Here is a 19,155-nt window from a genome sequence, read left to right as displayed (position 1 = left end):
ACACAAGTGGAACTTGTGTAAGGCTGCAGGAAAAACAACATTTTCCTCCCCAGCCAGCACAGATCACCTTCCACAGGGGCCCTCTGCTGTTTTCCCTGATTTTACTGGGATCAAATCCCTGGCTGTGTCCAGAATCCCAGCTCAGGTCAGCTGAGTTTAGAGACAAGCACAGATCTCCCCAGCAAAGCAATCCCCCTCTGAACCTGCAGTGCCACACAAGGAACCCACCTTGGAGTGCTCAGATCTCAGGATACAGCAATGACAGAGCTGGGCAGGATTCAAAAGGCAGGGAAGGGCTTGGGGCTGTCCAGCACTTCCAGCCAGGCTCACAAGGGAATCAGAGAAAAATTGGAATTGGAAAAAAATTCCCATTGAAAAAAAATCCAAAAAATTGGAAATTGGTTTCTCTGGGAAGAAACCAGGGCTGGCAGGGTGTGCTGGGGTCAGGGTGATGGCCATTCTGATATCCTGGGATAAACCCATGACCTGATCTGAAGGAGCTTTCCCTGTGCTCCACAGAGCTGCCTGCTGGGAAGCCAGAGCACTTCCAAAGCTGTGTCTCCATGAGCTCCCATCCCCAGGGAAGGTGCAGATACCTCACTGCTTTTAGAGAGCGTTTATTGAGCGTGCAGGATCCATTCCAAGCCCCCATCCCCAGGGCTCCACTCTGCATTATCCTGCTCCCAGGCTGTGTGGCAGCATGCACAGGGAAAAGAGGGAGTACAGCATGCATGGAAAGGGGAGAATTCCCCCAAAATGACAGGAGTGCAGCCATGGAAAATGTAACATGGAATATTACAGAGATCCAAGTGTGACTGGAAGAAGCGTCTCTTTGGTAACAGAGAGAAAACGCCAGACAAACAACAAATATCCCTATTTCACCCTCAAATTTACATCTCAAGGCTGGAGGCTGACTGACAGCCCTGACTGCATCCCAGAGGGTGCTGAGGAGGTGCAGGAAGGGTGCAGTGGGGCTCACCCTGAGGCACAGACCCGTGCTGTGCTGCACCTTCCATCCCTGGGACAGGGACAAGGACAGGGGGAACAGGGACAGACAAAGCCTGGTGACAGCACAGCTGTGTCCCAGTGTGGATCCAGGGACCACATGGAGTTAGGTACACACACCAGGGCTGGGCTGATGCTCCTCCCCTCTCCCAGAGCACTTCCCAGCACCTGGGGAATCTCTGATTGTGAGCACAGAACTGACCTGGGCACTTGGCACTCCAAGGGATCCCAGCAGAAGGAGCAGAGCGCCCCTGCTCTGCTTTGTCACTGTCATTAAACATGGAGTAAAACTAAAAAAATTCCCCTAAAAGGGGCAATTCCATGGGACTGAAATGCCCCCCCAGACCTTCCCATCCACCTCCAGGTCCAGCCAGTGGATTCCAATCCCATCCCCTGGAACAAACCTGTGCTGTAATCCCAGATGGATCTGAACTCTTCCAGACACCATCGCCAGGCTGTCCCCACAGTGGAGTAGTCTCAGTGGGGGCTGTGACACAAACCAGGGGCTCAGTGGCCCAGGGAGTGCCCTGAAGCCACAGATCCACCACAGATTCTGCACAGAGTCAGGCTGAGTCCAGGAGTCCCAGGAGAGCTCCAACTGCACCGAAGTAACCCTGAGGAGCAGATGGGGACATGCAGTGAAAATCCATGGAATGTGTTCCCTGACACAGGAACAGCAATGCCCACAGAACCAGGGAGTGGCTGGGGCTGGAAACGACCCTAAAGACACCCAGTGCCACCCCCTGCCATGGACAGGGACACCTCCCACTGTCCCAGGTTGCTCTAAACCTCAATGTCCAACCCAGCCTTGGACACTTCCAGAGATCCAGGGGCAGCCACAGCTGCTCTGGGAAATCCATTCCAGGGCCTCCCCACCCTCCCAGGGAACAATTCCTTCCCAATATCCCATCCATCCCTGCCCTCTGGCAGTGGGAAGCCATTCCCCTTGTCCTGTCACTCCAAGCCCCTCTCCAGCTCTATTGGAGCTCCTTTAGGCACTGGAAAGTCTCCCTGGAGCCTTCCCTTCTCCTGGCTATTACACACAGTTTAATTTTAACAACATATAAATGAGAGGAGAAAGATACAACTACAGGGAGGAAGAAAGGAAAAGGAAGAAAAGAAAATAAAAGGAAAAGGAAGAAAGGAAAAGGAAGAAAGGAGAAGGAGAAGGAGAAGGAGAAGGAGAAGGAGAAGGAGGAGGAGAAGGAGAAGAAGAAGGAAAAGGAAAAGGAAAAGGAAAAGGAAAAGGAAAAGGAAAAGGAAAAGGAAAAGGAAAAGGAAAAGGAAAAGGAAAAGGAAGGAAGAGGAAGAGGAAGAGGAAAAGGAAAAGGAAAAGGAAAAGGAAAAGGAAAAGGAAAAGGAAAAGGAAAAGGAAAAGGAAAAGGAAAAGGAAAAGGAAAAGGAAAAGGAAAAGGAAAAGGAAAAAGAAAAGGAAGGAAGAGGAAAAGGAAGAGAGGAAGCTGTGGCTGTAGCAGCAAAGCCCTGAGCTCCTGCACTGTGTGCACCCAACAGCTCCACGTGGCTCTTTCCAGAGCGCTCCAAGGATTTGTATTTTGCCATGAGACAAATTTTAAAAAGGAATTTTACCTCATGTTCCAAGAAAAGTGCTTTTAACTGTCCCTTTGACCAGTAGTCCAGGGCATAGGCCAGGAGCCTCATGGAGATGGTGTTGATCCGAAGGAAGTTGCCCACGAACACCACACGGTTGATGTTCTGCAAGTGTGAAGGGAAAACAAAGGATCATTAAGGCTAAATTCTGTTTTCTGCTTGCAATGATAAAAACCCCACGTGGGAAAGGGTCTGGAGCACCAGGAGGGGCTGAGGGAGCTGGGAAGGGGCTCAGCCTGGAGCAAAGGAGGATCAGGGGGCCCTTGTAGCTCTGAGGGGACAGCCGGGGGGGTCGGACTCTGCTCCCAGGGAACAGGGACAGGAGGAGAGGGAACGGCCTCAGGCTGGGCCAGGGGAGGGTCAGGGTGGATATTGGGAAAATTTCTTCATGGAAAGGATTGTCCAGCCCTGGCAGAGTTGCCCAGGGTGAGTCCCCATCCCTGGAGCCACGTGGATGTGGCACTTGGGGACATGGTCAGTGGTGGCCTTGGCAGTGCTGGGGGAATGGTTGGACTGGATAATCCTAAAGGACCTCACCAACCAGAATGGCTCTGAAATCCTATGAATTAACTTCCTGCTCAAAGTGTCTGGCACAATGTGCAGAACACCACAAACAATTCCATCACAAAGAAGGACCAGGACATTTTAAGCCACCCTCCTCCTCAGACTCTCCCAGAAATTCCCAGGCCAAACTACAGCCTGTCTACCTCAGGAATTTGGATAGAAGAGCTGATTTTCCTACAAAATCCTTGTACTGCCTGGGAACACTGATCATCAAGTGCCACCTGCCTCCCCTCATGGCAGCTCTGGCCTCTGATCCATCATGAAATACCTGAGTGACTCCACTGTTAAACTGGGAGGGAACACTGATTAGGTGCCCATAACCAACACAATTTTTAAAGAAAAAAAAAAGACCAACCAAGTAGTGATTATTGTGGATTTAAATCAGACCTCCAGCCTTACTTTTCCATCCCAAAACACTTTTGATCCAAGCTCTGAAGCTTTCTTGTTCTCCAACACAAAAATAATTCGGGATTATTATTCCTCCTCTTTCTGAGGAATCAGATCAAGTGTTTTACCTGCTCCTGCACTCACATCCTTCTGTGGATTTTCCTCCCCACATTGATTAACACTTCCCCTGAACTATTCAGGATCCTCTTTTCATTCAGCTTTTCATTCAGCTGAGCTCCAGAGCAAGGAATCAGCAGATTTATTATGAGCAAGGCTGTTCAGGACATGTCTTGCCTCATTTTGGCTGCAGAGCCAGAGGAGTCAGGAGGATGCTGGATTCCATCAGCCCATCCATGGAAGCAGGCTCAGGATGGAGTGCAGAGCAGCTCTCTGCTCTTTCATAGCCCTGTACAATGCTGCTTGACATGAATGCAACAAGGCAGCACTGTAAAGAAGCTGAAAGCACAAAGATGCAGCAAAGGCCGTGGCAGTGGTGGGGCTTGGCCAAGAAATCCAGAGCACAGGAGGAGATATGCAGCCTCTCCACCCCCTGTCCCTCCTTTCCTCCTCTCCCACAGCTTCCCAGAGTGGGAACATTCCCCAAGCAGGCAGCAGCACACAGGGGGTGTTCCAGGCAGGGAGCAAGGGAGGAGATTCCCAAAATACCTCGTTAAGGGCACACATCCGTGCTATGGAGCCAATGTTGTTGGTGATGGTGATTAAAGTGGCCCTGGCCAGGTCCTCCTTGCTGACAGATTCCCTCTTCTCCTTGCTCATCATGTTTCCAAAGCTGTAAAGACAGTTTTGGGGTTAAAGATCCCATCAGAATTCCAGGAGAAAATCAGAACTGCTCATTTAACCAAAGTGAATTATCTTGAAGGATTGATTTCTAACTTCAAAACTTAGATCTCTCAGGAATGGTTGCTCTCCAAGGGCACCTAAACCCAGTTTTTCATCCTTGCAGGATTTCCAGGGGAAACAAAACCAAGCTGAGAGGCAGGCAGGCATTACCTGGATGCCACAGCCCAGCCTGGCAGCCCGAAGCGCTCGTAGTCTCCTCCGTAGATGTCCCTCACCAGTTTGTCCACCTTGGTGCTGTCCCCGTGGGATGCCATCTCCAGGGCCTCCTCAAATGTGGAGCAGCCTGTCAGAAGGCAGCACAGGCCAAAGAAGGTTCCCCCTCCAAGGCTGCAAGCAAAGCAAAATGAAAATGAAAGCTCAGAATGTTCAGTTCTGCATCCCAGTTCAACCAGGCCACCCCATTTCTAAGCTCTTTTTTTAGGGAAAACCATCTTGGTTTTGGAAAAGCAGCATTTTCCTTAAAGTCTGTTCCTCTCACATGACCTACAGGCTGTAAGGAATCCCTCACAGCCTTCTGCACCTTGATTTTTTATGTTACACTGCCCACTTCCTTCCCAGCATCCAGAGATGTTCATCTTAGCACAGCAGATATCCAAAAGCTGGGGGAAAAACTCTTGTCTTGTTCACTTTACAGCACAGAGATGCTGCTAATGATGTCTAGTAAGAACTGTACTGAGGGAATTTTAAATTATTATCATTATTATCATTATTACTACTGCATTTCAGGGAATCAGGAAAGCTTAAAGCCACAGAACCCTATGGCTTTGCCAGGACACAAAATCCACAAAATCTTTAAGATGGGAATTACTGCTATGCCATTATCCCTTCCACCAGAATCTGGCAACTTCTGGAAGTCAGGATGGAAATCTCAACTTCTTGGATCAAAGCTAAGAGTTGTTAACAATCCCAAACTATGTGATTTCATAAAAGAAATCAATAAAGCTAGACCTAGAGGCTGTAAGGAATCCCTCACTGCCTTCTGCACCTTGATTTTTTAATGTTACACTGCCCACTTCCTTCCCAGCATCCAGATATGTTAATCTTAAAACAAATGTTAGTTCTGAGGGATACCTGGAGTGTCAGGGCAGAGATATCCAAAAGTTGGAGTCTTGCTCACTTTATAGCACAGAGGTGCTGCTAATAATGTCCAGTAAGAGTAAGAACTGTACTGAGGGAATTTTAAATTATTATTATTATTATTACTGCTATTGCCTTTCAGGGAATCAGGAAAGCTTAAAGCCACAGAACTCTATGGCTTTGCCAAGACACAAAAGCCACATCTTTAAGATGGGAATTACTGCTGTGCCATTATCCCTTCCACCAAAATCTGGCAACTTCTGGAAGTCAGGATGGAAATCTCAACTTCTTGGATCAAAGCTAAGAGTTGTTAACAATCCCAAACTAAGTGATCTCATGAAAGAAATAAATAAAGCCCTTAAATTCCTGCAGCAGAGCAACTGCAAAACCAGTTTTGATGGAGACTGGCTGCACAAAGAAAAACCATGAAATCCACATCTTCTTTTCCAGGAGGGATCTTTTTTGGCAGGGAGTCACTGCAGCTTGGTCATTTCCCTCACCACCTTTATTGCAGCTTGTCCCTGAAAATGCCATTTACAAAGCAGAATTGTCCTCCACACCCTAAAATCCAAGTCCCTTTTCCCCCCCAGCACTCACCTGGTGCCTGTTACCCGTTTGTAGTTGTCTTTGGAGTAGACAGCCAAAATGCTGACCCCTGAGCCAATGTTCACCAGGAGGAGAGGATAGGGATTCTCCAGGTTGAATGGAAGCTTCTGGCACCTCTCAGCATCCGTGGGGTTCTCAAAATAGTAACACTCTGAGTGTCCATTGAAGCCCACAGAGTCAATGTACAGCACTCCTTTGACAAGGCAGTCCAGCTCATCGAGCTTGCACAGCTCAAGGTCACCCATCTGGTGGGAAGGAAAAAAGAGAAATATTGAAGATTAGCCAGGGATTTGAAGTATTTATGCTCAGGGCTGGAAAAATGCATTCACTGCCAGCTCAGTCCAGCTATGTCCATGCTCCCTGTGGAGGCTGAGGGAGAGCACAGGGACTCTTAAATACAGCAACCCTCAGGTGAGGAACAGGGGAAAACAATCTGGATTCATAGATGGACACTGAGAGAATCCCAGCAACTCCCACAGCTCTGATTTAGGCCCTGATGCTGAGGCAACAGTGTGAAAATCCAGGACTGCATTGTTTGACCAAAATATCCCACAAAATCCATCCAAAGGAACATCAAAAAAAAAAGGATTTCACTGCCTTGGCCACACAAAATTGGATATAAGGAAGAACTTAAAAGAAATGATTGTGATGCCCAGGATAGTGGTAGAATCCCCATCCCTGGAGGGATTTAAAAGCCATGTGGATGTGGCACTTGGGGACATGGGTCACTGGTGGCCTTGGCAGTGCTGGACTGGATGATCTTAGAGGGCTTTTCACCCTTAATGATTTTCTAAAAGCCTCTTCATTTGCATTTTTCCAAGCCCTGACTAAACAAAGATTTATCACATATTTTTCACCATGAACAAGGTGAAGCCACATGATGATGTCCAACCCCAACCATGAACTTCCTGACATTTACCACCAAATACGCCTGAACCTCAACCAGCTCATTCACACAGGTGTTAGAAATGAAACCAGGTGAGCAAAGGAAGAAAATAAAGCAGGAGAAAGACAGCAACGAGTTAAAAAATAAACCACCAAAAAGAGTGAGGTTAGCACAAGAAGAGATTAAAAACAGAGAGGAAGATTTGTAAGAAAGATCATTAGTGAACAATTTTAGAGATACATTCAGGGCAGGATTTGGAGATGCCAACTTGGAGTTAGGGACAGCATCCAAACACAGATTTAGAGAAATTTCAGAGCGTGCAGAGCAAAGTTTCTAGTTTGAAGCTTTCAAAGCAACCTCACTAGCAGATCCTTAAGGGTATAGAAGCCAAAAATGCCTACTGTGAGAAAGTCCTGCTCAAATTTGTACGCTCCACCTCCCGTGGCACACAGGGTGGTGTGGAGGCTCGAGAAGTGCTTTTCGCTTCCCATTTGGATAAAAGCAGGCATGTCATGGGTAGGAAAGCGTATAAAGTGCAGATTGCCTTTACGTCCACACAGCGTGAGCTCCCTGAGCTCCAGGTGCACATCCCGGATGCCTGTGGAGCCATAGGCTACGTTGGACGTCAGGTATTTGCGGATGCTTTTCAGGTTTTCCACTTCTTCCTCTTCCTCTTCGGCCGTGATGTCCTTGGGTTCAAAATAAACCAGCTTGACCAAGGTGCCTCCGATGTCCAAGCCAAACCAGGGAAAGACTGCAGAGAGAAGACAAAGAGTAAATGGTTGGGGAAGGTGAAACAGGAAAGCTGTGGTGGTGCTCACACCCAGGACAAGAGAAGAGATGAGAATCTTGACTCCGTATTTCAGAAGGCTGACTTATTATTATTTTATGATATATATTATAAGAAAATGATATATTAAAACTATACTAAAATAATAGAAGAAAGGATTTCATCTACAGATGAAACAGGAAAGCTGTGGTGGTGTTCACAGGGGTCCCAGACAAGGGAGGGGATGAGAATCTTGACTCCATGTTTCAGAAGACTGACTTCTTATTATTTTATTACATATATTATATTAAAAGAAAATTATATATTAAAACTGTACTAAAAGAATAAAAGAAAGGATTTCATCAGCAGATGAAACAGGGAAGCTGTGATAGTGTTCACAGGGGTCCCAGGACACCTTCTCTTGAAGAGACAAGAACCTTGACTCCATATTTCAGAAGACTGACTTATTATTTTATGATATATATTATATTAAAAGAAAATTATATATTAAAACTATACTAAAAGAATAAAAGAAAGGATTTCATCAGCAGATGAAACAGGAAAGCTGTGGAGGTGTTCACAGGGGTCCCAGGATGAAGGAAGAGATGAGAATCTTGACTCCGTGTTTCAGAAGGCTGATTTATTATTATTTATGTGTTATTTTATGTATTTATTATTGTATTAAAAGAAAATTATATATTAAAACTATACTAAAAGAATAAAAGAAAGGATTTCATCAGCAGATGAAACAGGGAAGCTGTGATAGTGTTCACAGGACCCCTTCTCTTGAAGAGACAAGAACCTTGACTCCATATTTCAGAAGACTGACTTATTATTTTATGATATATATTATATTAAAAGAAAATTATATATTAAAACTATACTAAAATAATAGAAGAAAGGATTTCATCAGCAGATGAAACAGGAAAGCTGTGACAGTGTTCACAGGGGTCCCAGAACAAGGGAGGGGATGAGAATCTTGACTCCGTGTTTCAGAAGGCTGCTTTATTATTTTATGACATATATTATATTAAAAGACAACAAAAAGTATATACTAAAACTACACTAAAAGCATAATATAGTATTAGTATATCAAAACTACATATGATAGTTTTAGATTTCATCAGAAGGCTTGAAAGGAAAAAGAAGGAATGGAATGATAATAAAATCTTGTGACTGACCAGACAGTCCAATACAGCTGACTGTGATTGGCCATTAATTAGAAACAACCACATGAGCCCAATCACAGATGCACCTGTTGCATTCCACAGCAGCAGATAACCATTGTTTACATTTTGTTCCTGAGGCCTCTCAGCTTCTCAGGAGAAAAATCTTGGCAAAGGGATTTTTAAGGTTAATTTATATGCCTTATATATGCCTTTATACCAATCATATTCATAAAGCCTTATAAATATGATTGCCTGGCAAAAGATTTTGAAATATAGAAACTATAAGTGAGATTGAAATGAAAGCAAGCTTTGAGATCCCTCAGTTACTGAACAACTGGGAAACAATGGTGTGGCTGGCTGAAGGTGATCCCCTATTGATGGAACAACACCCTCTGCTTGCAGACAGGCCCAAGGGGCAGAGCAGACCCTACAGCTTGGCAGAAGGGGCCCAAAGAGGAGTTTTTAGGGTTTAAAATGTAACACAGTGTGGTAATGTAATGATTCTTATAGGCTGTATGTAAATGCTATGAGATTTGTATCTTGTACTAGATCGGTTAGTGAGAATTAGAATATTCAACACAGAAGAAGATTTATGGTATTGTAACAGGAACCTCGCTCTCTCACTCTCTCATCCTCTCATCCTCTCTCTCTCTCTCACCCTCTCTCCCACTGTCTCTCTTTTCTCAGGCCTGCTCTGGGCTGTGGCTGCAGCTCCCAGCAGGGCCCTGCTCCCAGGCCCTTGGCAATGAACCCCAAGTTCCTGACCTGGCTGCAGAGATCTCTGCTCTCCGTCTGTCCTGACCATCCTACCCCCCAACACTCCTGCAGTAAATGAGACAGGACGTGGCACAGCCACAGCATCAGCACCTTTCTGTGCCCCTACCCATGGGAGGAGGTTGGAACTTGTGGTTTTTAAGGTCTCTTCCCACCCAAACTGTCACAGTCACATTCTCTGGAAAATCCCTTTGCCCAGGATTCGTCTCCTGAGAAGCCTCAGAGAAAAATGAAAACAATTCTTATCTCATTTGCTTCTCCTGTGTTGTGCTCATGTGGAATGTTTGGAGATTGTTTACCCACAGGTGATTGTTCCATTGGTTTCATGTGAATTGTTTTGACTCATTGGCCAATCAGGGCCAAGCTGTGTCAGGACTCTGGAAAGAGTCAGGAGTTTTCATTATTATCTTTCTAGCATTCTGTAAGTGTCCTTTCTGTATTCTTTAGTATAGTATAGTTTAGTATTGTTTAATATAATATAGTATCTTAAAATAATAAATTACCCTTCTGAGAACATGGAGTCAGATTCATCATACCTTCCTTCATCTGGGAACCCCACAAATACAACACCAAACCATCCTGTGATTCCATGCAAAGAGTTTTCACTGAATTAATTAATGCAGTTCTCTACGGACCCATGTGGTCTCTCCATTCTCAGGAATGCTGGTTTTGACAAGAGATTCCTCCAACAGCTGCTGTTCAGAGATCCCCCATGTTTGAGAATTTGCTGTACAACACTCAAACACTGACAGCCCTCCCCACAGCCCTGCCAGACCCTGCTGCAGGTTTAATCCTCAGCTATTCCTTTTCCCAAGTTCTGAACCAGAGCCAGAGCCATGGATAACAGCAGAGCTCTTACATCAAAGGATGTACAAACCTTCCCTAATTACAACACTGAGCTGAGGTAGACAAGTAATTGAAGATGCTGCAGGGAGACAAAAACAAATGTCTAATTGGATTATTTTATTAGTCAAATTCCCCCATGGTACAAAATATGCATCAGTGTCAGGTCCAGCAACATTTACAGCTGTGTTAGATAATGAGCTTCTTGGAAAAGATCAAGAGAAACCACTGATCTGATGGAATCTGTGATTAGAGCTGGGAACTGGAACAGATTACTATCAAAATTAATGAGCACAAGGAGAGGCTGGAGATGCACAGGACCCAGAGCAAAGGGAAAATGGAGCCACATGGAAGGGCTTAGAGGAGCAGGATTCAATCCTTATGGTAGCTTCCAGGAGGAAAAAATGAACTTTTAGAAAATAAACTGAATAATGGAACCATAAATGTTGGGAAAAAATCTCCACAATCCCAACTATTAACCCAGCACTGCCAAGGCCACCACTGACCATGTCCCCAAGTGCCACATCCAAAAATCCCTCCAGGGATGGGGACCCCAACAGTGCCCTGGGCAGCTGTGCCAGTGCTTGGCCACTCTTTTGGGGTGGAAACTTTCCCAGTATCAACCCTGCCCCTCCCCTGGCCCAGCCTGAGGCCGTTCCCTCTCCTCCTGTCCCTGTCCCTGGGAGCAGAGCCCGACCCCCCTGGCTGTCCCCTCAGAGCCACAAGGGCCCCCCTGACCCCCCTTTGCTCCAGGCTGAGCCCCTTCCCAGCTCCCTCAGCCTCTCCTGGGGCTCCAGACCCTTCCCCAGCTCTGTTCCCTTCCCTGGACACATTCCAGTATAGATGTTACCAAAGCTCCTTTGGCAAACAGACCCTGGGTTTTAGTAAATTCCTTATCTGCAAACAGATAAGGGTGGAACATGGAGAAGCTCTCGTTCCTCTCCCTTTGGAGCAAGAACCCCTCGTGCCAGGCTCCTCAGGGAACATCTTTGCACAGGCAGCAGCCTGACAAGCTGGAGGACACATTTTCTCCCAGGCAGATTTATCTGGTGGCTGTACAGGCCCTCCCAAAGCTTTCCAGCTCCCAGGAGCTGCTGGCACCAGCAGCTCCCCACAGTATTTGTAATCCACCAAGTTATTTTTATGTATTTCCACAGAGGCCACCCCCAACCATCACCAAAGGAAATCTTGAAAGAAGATGCAAGCTCTATTTTTGGAGACACATCCAAACCCCAATCACTCTCCATTTCAGAGGCATTTACTTCAAACAAGATGAGACACAAAAATAACTTTTCATGAATGAAAGGGAAAGGAATCTGACTGGCAGCCCAACAGAGGGAGGGAGCAGGAGCAATCCAAGGACTTTTACACAGGCAGATACTGGTAAGACAAAGGGGAAAGGTTTGAAACTAAAAGGAGATATTTACATATTAGGAAGAAATTGTTCCCTGTGAGGGTGGGCAGGCCCTGGCACAGGGTGCCCAGAGCAGCTGTGGCTGCCCCTGGATCCCTGGAAGTGCCCAAGGCCAGGCTGGATGGGGCTTGGAACACCCTGGGACAGTGGGAGGTGTCCCTGTCCAAGGCAGGGGAATGGAAGCAGAAGGTCCTTAAGGTCCCTTCCCACCCAAACCATTCCATGATTTTGTGATTTCTGGAATGTATTTGTTCCTCTCAGAACATGCAGAAATTTTTTAAAAGCATCCCCACTGCATTTGGAGAACAATCCTCCCTCACACTCCCTCTGCCAGGCCACACAGGGGTAAAAATGGGGAGAGAGCAGAGCCTGGGGACTCAGAGACGGCCTCAGATGCGCAGCAGGAACAACAAACACCCAAACCATCGTGCTCTGAAGCCACATGGCTGAAAATGCCACAGGGGCTGCTCCATCCCAGGCTAACAGGCTCCCATCCCCAGCTCTCAGCTGGCAGCACATGCTCAGCTTCAGTAAAATAACATCTTTGTTTGGAAGTTGCTGGTGAAGCTCACGAACTCCTACACTCGGTGCCTGAAACCTCCCAAATTTCAGGGCAAACACCAACTGGGCCCATCAGTTCAGGCAGTCACAAAAAACAGAGCAGCTCCTTGGAAATTTCATCCCAAAGCCAGTACCATCGAGATATCTGTTTTTTTATAACACATAAATTTAGTTTTTATTTGGTCCCATCCCATCCAAACCATTCCATGATTCTGTGATTTCTGGAATGTATTTGTTCCTCTCAGAACATGCCATTTGATTCCTGCATTTTGAAGTCCCCTATTTTCTTTTAAGCATCCCCACTGCATTTAGAGAACAATCTTCTCTCACACTCCTTCTGCCAGGCTACACAGGGGTAAAAATGGGCATCTTGGGGGTTTTAATTTTGGTAAAATTTAATTTTATTTGGGCAGCACATGAAGCAGGGAGTTAAAGCACACCAGTCCTCCACTCTCTGTGTCACCAGGAGCAGGAAGACAGGAATGATGCCAGCAGAGCTGGGAGGAACTGCAGCCAGGCTGGGCTCAGGGGTCACCACCTCCACTCAGCACTGGCTCTAAAAAGCAAATCCAAGCCCCTGAGGTGGGACACAACCCCTGAGCAGAGCTGTGGCACCAGCTGGAAAAGCTCCACACTGAGCAGCTGGTGAGCTCCATCTGCCAGCAGCTCAGCTGTACCTTCCCCAAGCCACCAGGGATAAATTCAGAAAGACACACTATTAAGGTAATTATCTTACCCCAATGATTGTTAATTATGGAGCCCTCATTAGATACATCCCAGCCACAGGTTAAGAATCCAAGGAAGAAGCATGTGAGCTCAAAATTAAGTAATTCTTTCCCAGGTTGTGAAGGATTCCCTGTGCAGTAACACCTGTTGGAGAACTCAATCCATTACAGGGACAAAACCTCCCTATAAACCTTTTTTTTGTAGGAAAGGAGAATGGCACACAAACAAGAGGAGGAAATTATTCCAAGGACATGAAGAACTGGGGATTTTTTCCTGAGACTCACAGGAACATGCAGGGCAGCAACAGCTCTTCCATGTCTGAGAACTAGAAAAATCCAAGGGAGGGAGGAGGAAGCTCTCCTGGATCGATGCCATCACCATCTGCCACCAAGATTTCTCTAAAACACTGATTTATTTCTCCCCATCCAGAGATTTCTCCCTTTTAAGCCTCTGAAGCAATTTTTCCAAGAGAGCTGCTGCAGATCTCCAGGAGCAGCAGGAGAATTGTTGGCATCCAGGAGCCCTCTGGGCATCCCTGAGGGTGAATTTGCTCACTCAGAAGGTTCTGCTGGAAGAACCAGACAGCAGCAGAGATGCAAACTCTGCCTCTCATCACCTCCTCCCTGCTGCTCCCTGGAGCTCTGGGTGAGGGGAGAGCCTTGCAGGTCTCCTTTAACAATGGGAAGGATGGAAAATCCCAAAGGTGCCAAGGGAAGCCCTGCATGGACCTCTGGGGTCACCTCCTGGGAAGGGTTCAGGTGTTCCTTGGGGGTTTGGGCATTTCCAAAAGAGGCAGGAAATCCTCTGTTCTCAGCTCCAAACCTGCAATCTGTCTCCTTGCAGAAACTCTGTTGTTTTTTAGAGGGTGAGAGCCATGAAGCTCAATCTCAGTGGGCAGAGAAGCTGTGGCTGCCTCACTCCTGAAGTGTCCAAGGCCAGGCTGGAATAATTTGTGTTAATGGAAGCTGTCCCTGCCTTGACAGATGGTCTTGAAGGTCTCTCCCAACCCAAACCATTGGCCTGACAAAGTTTTGCTTTCCTTGAGCAATTTTAAAAGCAGCTCTCTGCAGATATTTTCATATAAACAATTCTTTGTCTTAAAAACAAACCTTCTTCTCAGGGCCAGATCCATGGATATGCAGCAACAAACAAAAGACTGGTCTGCCAACAAAGTTAAGGGCTCACAGCTCTGGCTAAATAATCCCAGAAAAGCTCCAGGATATTCTGTGTGCCCACAGCAAGAGCTGCCACCCTCCCTTCAAATCCCTTCTGCACTGCAAGATCTTCAGGGCAATCAAAAGAAATTGCCTTGATCTGATATGGAAATTACTTCATAAAATTGGTCACTGTGTAAATAAAAAAGCTCTCAACAGATTTATTCTGGAAGCTGCAGAAGTGTCAAGATGAAAGAGGAGATATAATTAAAGATTTCCATGGTGGATTTTCATCACAAAACAAGCAGCTCCAGTTGTATTTCAGAGTGAGCCTGAACTTCAGAGCCAATTAAATCAGGAGCTAAAAAGATTATTCTGATGATTTAGTTCAGTGTGTGACAGCACCTCTAGGTTTAATGTGAAATACTCAATATTATATTTTAATAGTGTTACACCATGCAGGAAATTTTACAGCTGAGAAAAAAAATACAATTCATTAATATATAATATAAACTGACACTAAGTCCACATCTCCTCCCATCCCTAAAAACAGGCTCTGATAGGAATTCATATTTCATACAGCATTCCAAAACAGAAAAGGATATTTAAACATCAAAGCTTTAATTTTGTACCACTAAAGAGGTGACAAAACAGCATTTTATTTTTACCTTTTCTTGGATACTTTGTAAATTGAAAATTTCAAGTGATATGTCCATTAGATCTTTGCATGATCCTGACAGAAGATACTAAAACTTCCCAAAAAAAAAGGGATCAGTTGAAGGAAATAATATTTTCTCAAGGAACAAACAAACAAGCTACAGAAGGGAGAAGCACATTTTGCCCACCAGGGAAATAATCCAAATTCACCTTTGTTGAATACTCCAAGATTTCAGGATGAGCAGGGAGGGGAGAAGGGGGAAAGTTGATAAACTGAAATGCTGATCTCTTTCTCTTATAAAAAAGATTCATTAAAAAAACATTCCCCTGCTCATTGTAACCATCATCAGGTTTCTGCTGGCACCTCACCCTGCCCACAGCTCCCTAAGAACCATGGTGGGAATATCCTCATTATTCATCTGCAGTTTTCCCAGTCCAATTTTTAATTATGGATTTCAACAGTGGCACTGATAATTCAGTACCAGAAGGGAATTTTCCTGGGTTGTTCCTGAAACTGATAAATGTTTGTGCATGAGATGTTTCCCTGCACTAATAACCCTGTGAGACTCCTCATCCCAATGTAACACTGCACAGCTTCAGCAAATCTCCACTTGGTGCTTTTGGGACATTTCTCAGCCCCTTCTGAGAGCAGCAGTGCCCCTGACTTCTGCCAGAGAACACAAAAAATCCCAAAAACGCCCTTCAAGTGCAGCAGGAAACATTTCACAGAATCATTCAGGCTGGAAAAGACCTCCAAGTTCAATTCCCACTGTTAACACAGCCCTAATCCATGTCCCCAAGCACCACTTCCACGTGGATTTCAAACAGGGAATTTCAATTTCCAGGGAATTTCAGAGCCCACAGTGCACGGAGGCACACAGCTGGCACGGTGGGTGCAGAGTTTATTTCAGATCTATCCCAAACCCCATCCTGTTCCCTGCTCTCTGCAGTGACACTGCACACCACAGAGGGCTGAGGAGGAAGGAGGATCTGCCAAAATCCTTTCAGTGCTGGGGAACTGGGGCTCATCTGCCAGCACAGCCAGGCAAGGCAAGGCTCAAGGTCACCCAGCTCCTGTGGCACATGCCAGCAGCAGACAAGTGGCAGCTCAAGTAGGACATTTTTCATCCCACACCCATTAAATGATTTCCTTTTATTTTGGCTGGAGTTTTCCTTAAGGTGGGATGGAGCATTTTAATTCCAAATCAGGAATGATTGTGACATCAGGCACTGTCCCTGAGATGGGGGGGACAATGAGAGACTCACCTGCTCCAGCACATTTCTCTTCCACTTACCACAGGAATAATTTAGGAAAGCCAGACTACACTGTAATCCCAAATCCCAAAATGCTGACCTTCCAGACTCGATCCAAAACCCTTTTTTCTGTTTTCCTTAAAGCATCCCATGCCACTCTCAGCATCCAACTTTAATCCACATTGTCCAGAGCAGACACAGAAACTGCCCTGAGCAAGGCAGAGAATTATCACCTAACACAGAGCTCAGTCCTCCCTCATTTTCATACCAGAGATCTCCTTCATGTCCCTGCAGCCTTTTAACAAATCTCTAATTAACAGCCTCACGGTCCTCTATTTTTATTTTTCACACTATCAAAAAAAAAAAAAAAAAAAAAAAAAAAAAAAAAAAAAAAAAAGAGCAGGAATACTCTTAAAACTTAAAAAATCTGGTAACAACAATGTCTCAGCACTGCCAGTCCCAGCTGAGATGCAGCAGAATCCTGAGCCCTGTTTTCAGCCCAGATTCCCTGCTCACAGCTCTTTAAGAGCTGTGCAGGTACCAAGGAATTACACCGAGGCTGTTTCAATTTCAGGGTATGGCAATTTCCTTCCAGCAGAAGCCAAGGAAAAATCTCCTGGTTATTCCTCAAATATGGCTGAAGTCAGGGACAGCCACGGCACCTGCACAGCAGCTCCTGCTGCTCCCAAAATGAAGGCTGCCATCCATTTTGCTGTTTGCAGGAGGACATTTCCAAACGTGGTTCTAGGGATTTTTTTTTCCCCTTAGAAATCCTGGTTTGATCTGTGTCCAGCTCCTGCCAAACCTGTGGGGTTCTTCCTTCCCAAAATTTAAACTATTCCCTTTGCTTTGCTTTGCTTTCACAGTCACCAGTGCAGCCCCACAACCTCAAACCCTGGTCCCTCCATCTGTCCTGCTGTGTCCTTTTCTTCACCCTCTGTCACCAGCTGCCTTCCCATCCAAGGTCCCCAATTTGGGAGCCTCAGCATTTCCACAGCCCCATCCCATGTCCTGCCCCACCAGGCAGGTGTCACCTCACCCCAAACCTGCCAGAGCTCTTGGAGTTCAGCTTGTCCCACCCTTCAGCCCAACCTGAGCTCGTGTCCCTGTCCCACCGTGCTGTCCCCAAACCAGCCGTGCAGTGCCCATGCCACCACCCCATAGCGCCATTCCTAAGCTGATGATGATGGACAATCCTCACCCCACCGTGTCCCTCCTCGCTGTCCCCAGCCCGGCCATGCTGGACAAGCCACCCTGTGTCCCCATGGTGCTCCGTGCCCGTGCCATCACCCCAGTGTGCTGTCCCCCTGTACAAATCCTCACCCCGCCGTGCTGTCCCCACGCCGCCCGTGCCGTGCCCATGTCAGAGCCCCCCTCGCTGTCCCGGTGTCCCCATCCCTCCCTCCCCGCCGCTCCCCGGTGTCGCCCCCGGCCCCACCTCCCCTGGCCACGCCCCTTCGGCCCCACCCACCGAGGCCCCGCCCACCTGGCTCATTACCATAAACCCCGCCCATCCTCTGAGCCCCCCCCGCCTCTCTCCCCCCGCCTCGCCGCCGTTCCCGCTCCCCCGCACTCACGCGGGCGGTTCTTGCGGACCGAGTCCCGCCGCTGCCGGCTCACGGAGCCGCCGCGTTCGCGGGGCTGCGGAGCCGCCGCGCTGTCCGCGCCCGCCGCGCCGCTGCTGCTCCGCCGCCGCGGCTGGGAGGGTCCGGCGTCCGCAGCGCCGCCGCCGCCCCGCCGCCGCGGCTTCTTCTCGTCCTCTGCGCCATCGCCACAGCTGCGCGGCGGCTCCATCGGCAGCGCGGCCCGGCCCCATGGGCCGCCCGGCCCCGCTCCGGCCCCGCTCAGCCGCCACCGCCGCAGCCACCGCCCCCGGCGCGCCTGCGCCGCACGGCCCCGCGGGGCGGGACACCCCGTGAGGCGGCCGCCAATCCGCGCCCCCCGCGGCGCAGAGCGACAGGAGGATGCGCCAATGGGAGACCGGGATTGCGCGGCAGCGGGGAGCTGAGCCCGCCTCCTGCTGTCGGCCGCCTAGAGTGACAAGCGCGGCTGCCCAATCAAAAGCGTGCGCCGGAGTGAGGCGGGCCGATATGCGGCAACGCCGGCCTATGGGCTTCTTCTGAGCCGAGATTGACAAGGCAACCGCCCAATGATCGAGAGAGTTGTCCTGGAAGGGCGGGAGAAGGCGCGGTGATTGACAGCTGGGTAACTATGGCAACGCGGGGGGCCGAAGGGAAGAACCGCAGTAGGTTCGGTTGGGCTGGGCCGCGCGGAGGGGCTTATTTGAATATGATTTGCATATGCAGATGACGATGCATACAGACGTGGGGCGGTGTGGAACCCACCATGGCGGGCCTGAACGGACCTTAAAAACCACCTCGTTCCAACCCTTGCCATGGGCAGGGACACCTTCCACTATCCCAGGTGGCTCCAAGCCCCATCCAACCTGGTCTGGAACAGTTCCAGGTATCCAGGGGCAGCCACAGCTTCTCTGGGAAATCCATTCCAGGGCCTCACCACCCTCACAAGGAAGAATTTCCTGCTAAGATCTTAAAATTCTCAACTCTCTGAACATAATTCTTAAACCTTGATCCCACATTTATCAGTAAGCACAGCAGGAAAACCCCTGGTGGTGGAAAAATTGAGGCAACCATGAAGAAGGGTAAGCAACAACCAACAGGATGAAAATTCAAAAGGAAAACACAGATTCCCAGCCTACGGGATGCCATAATGATGGAGATTCCCTTGTGGAATGTTAATTGCTGTCTGTCACACCAAGCATGGTGACCCAGGGCGCTCCTCACCTGCCCCGAGGTAATCCCAGCTCACCACAACCCTCA

General features: G+C 47.7%; 1 protein-coding gene across 2 annotated transcripts; it reads right to left on the bottom strand.

The window, feature by feature from the left end:
- Positions 1–601: 601 nt before the first annotated feature.
- PANK2 (pantothenate kinase 2) lies at positions 602–18,109 on the bottom strand. Of its 2 annotated transcripts, XM_063157876.1 has the most exons (7): positions 17,893–18,109; positions 7,396–7,748; positions 6,100–6,353; positions 4,576–4,752; positions 4,231–4,354; positions 2,593–2,718; positions 602–1,619 (listed from the first exon to the last, which is right to left on the bottom strand). In XM_063157876.1, exons 1-7 carry the CDS (start codon positions 18,107–18,109, stop codon positions 1,569–1,571), a joined length of 1,302 nt encoding a protein of 433 aa, XP_063013946.1. In that variant the 3' UTR covers positions 602–1,568. The 2 variants fall into 2 exon arrangements, with proteins under 2 accessions (XP_063013946.1, XP_063013947.1); XM_063157877.1 differs by lacking the exon at positions 17,893–18,109 and having other exon boundaries at positions 7,539–7,680.
- Between the last annotated feature and the right edge of the window lie 1,046 nt (positions 18,110–19,155).

This window comes from Melospiza melodia, chromosome 5 (assembly GCF_035770615.1).
Source record: "Melospiza melodia melodia isolate bMelMel2 chromosome 5, bMelMel2.pri, whole genome shotgun sequence".
NCBI classification, from domain to species: Eukaryota; Metazoa; Chordata; class Aves; order Passeriformes; family Passerellidae; genus Melospiza; species Melospiza melodia.
This window is presented reverse-complemented; position numbering and strand designations above follow the sequence as displayed.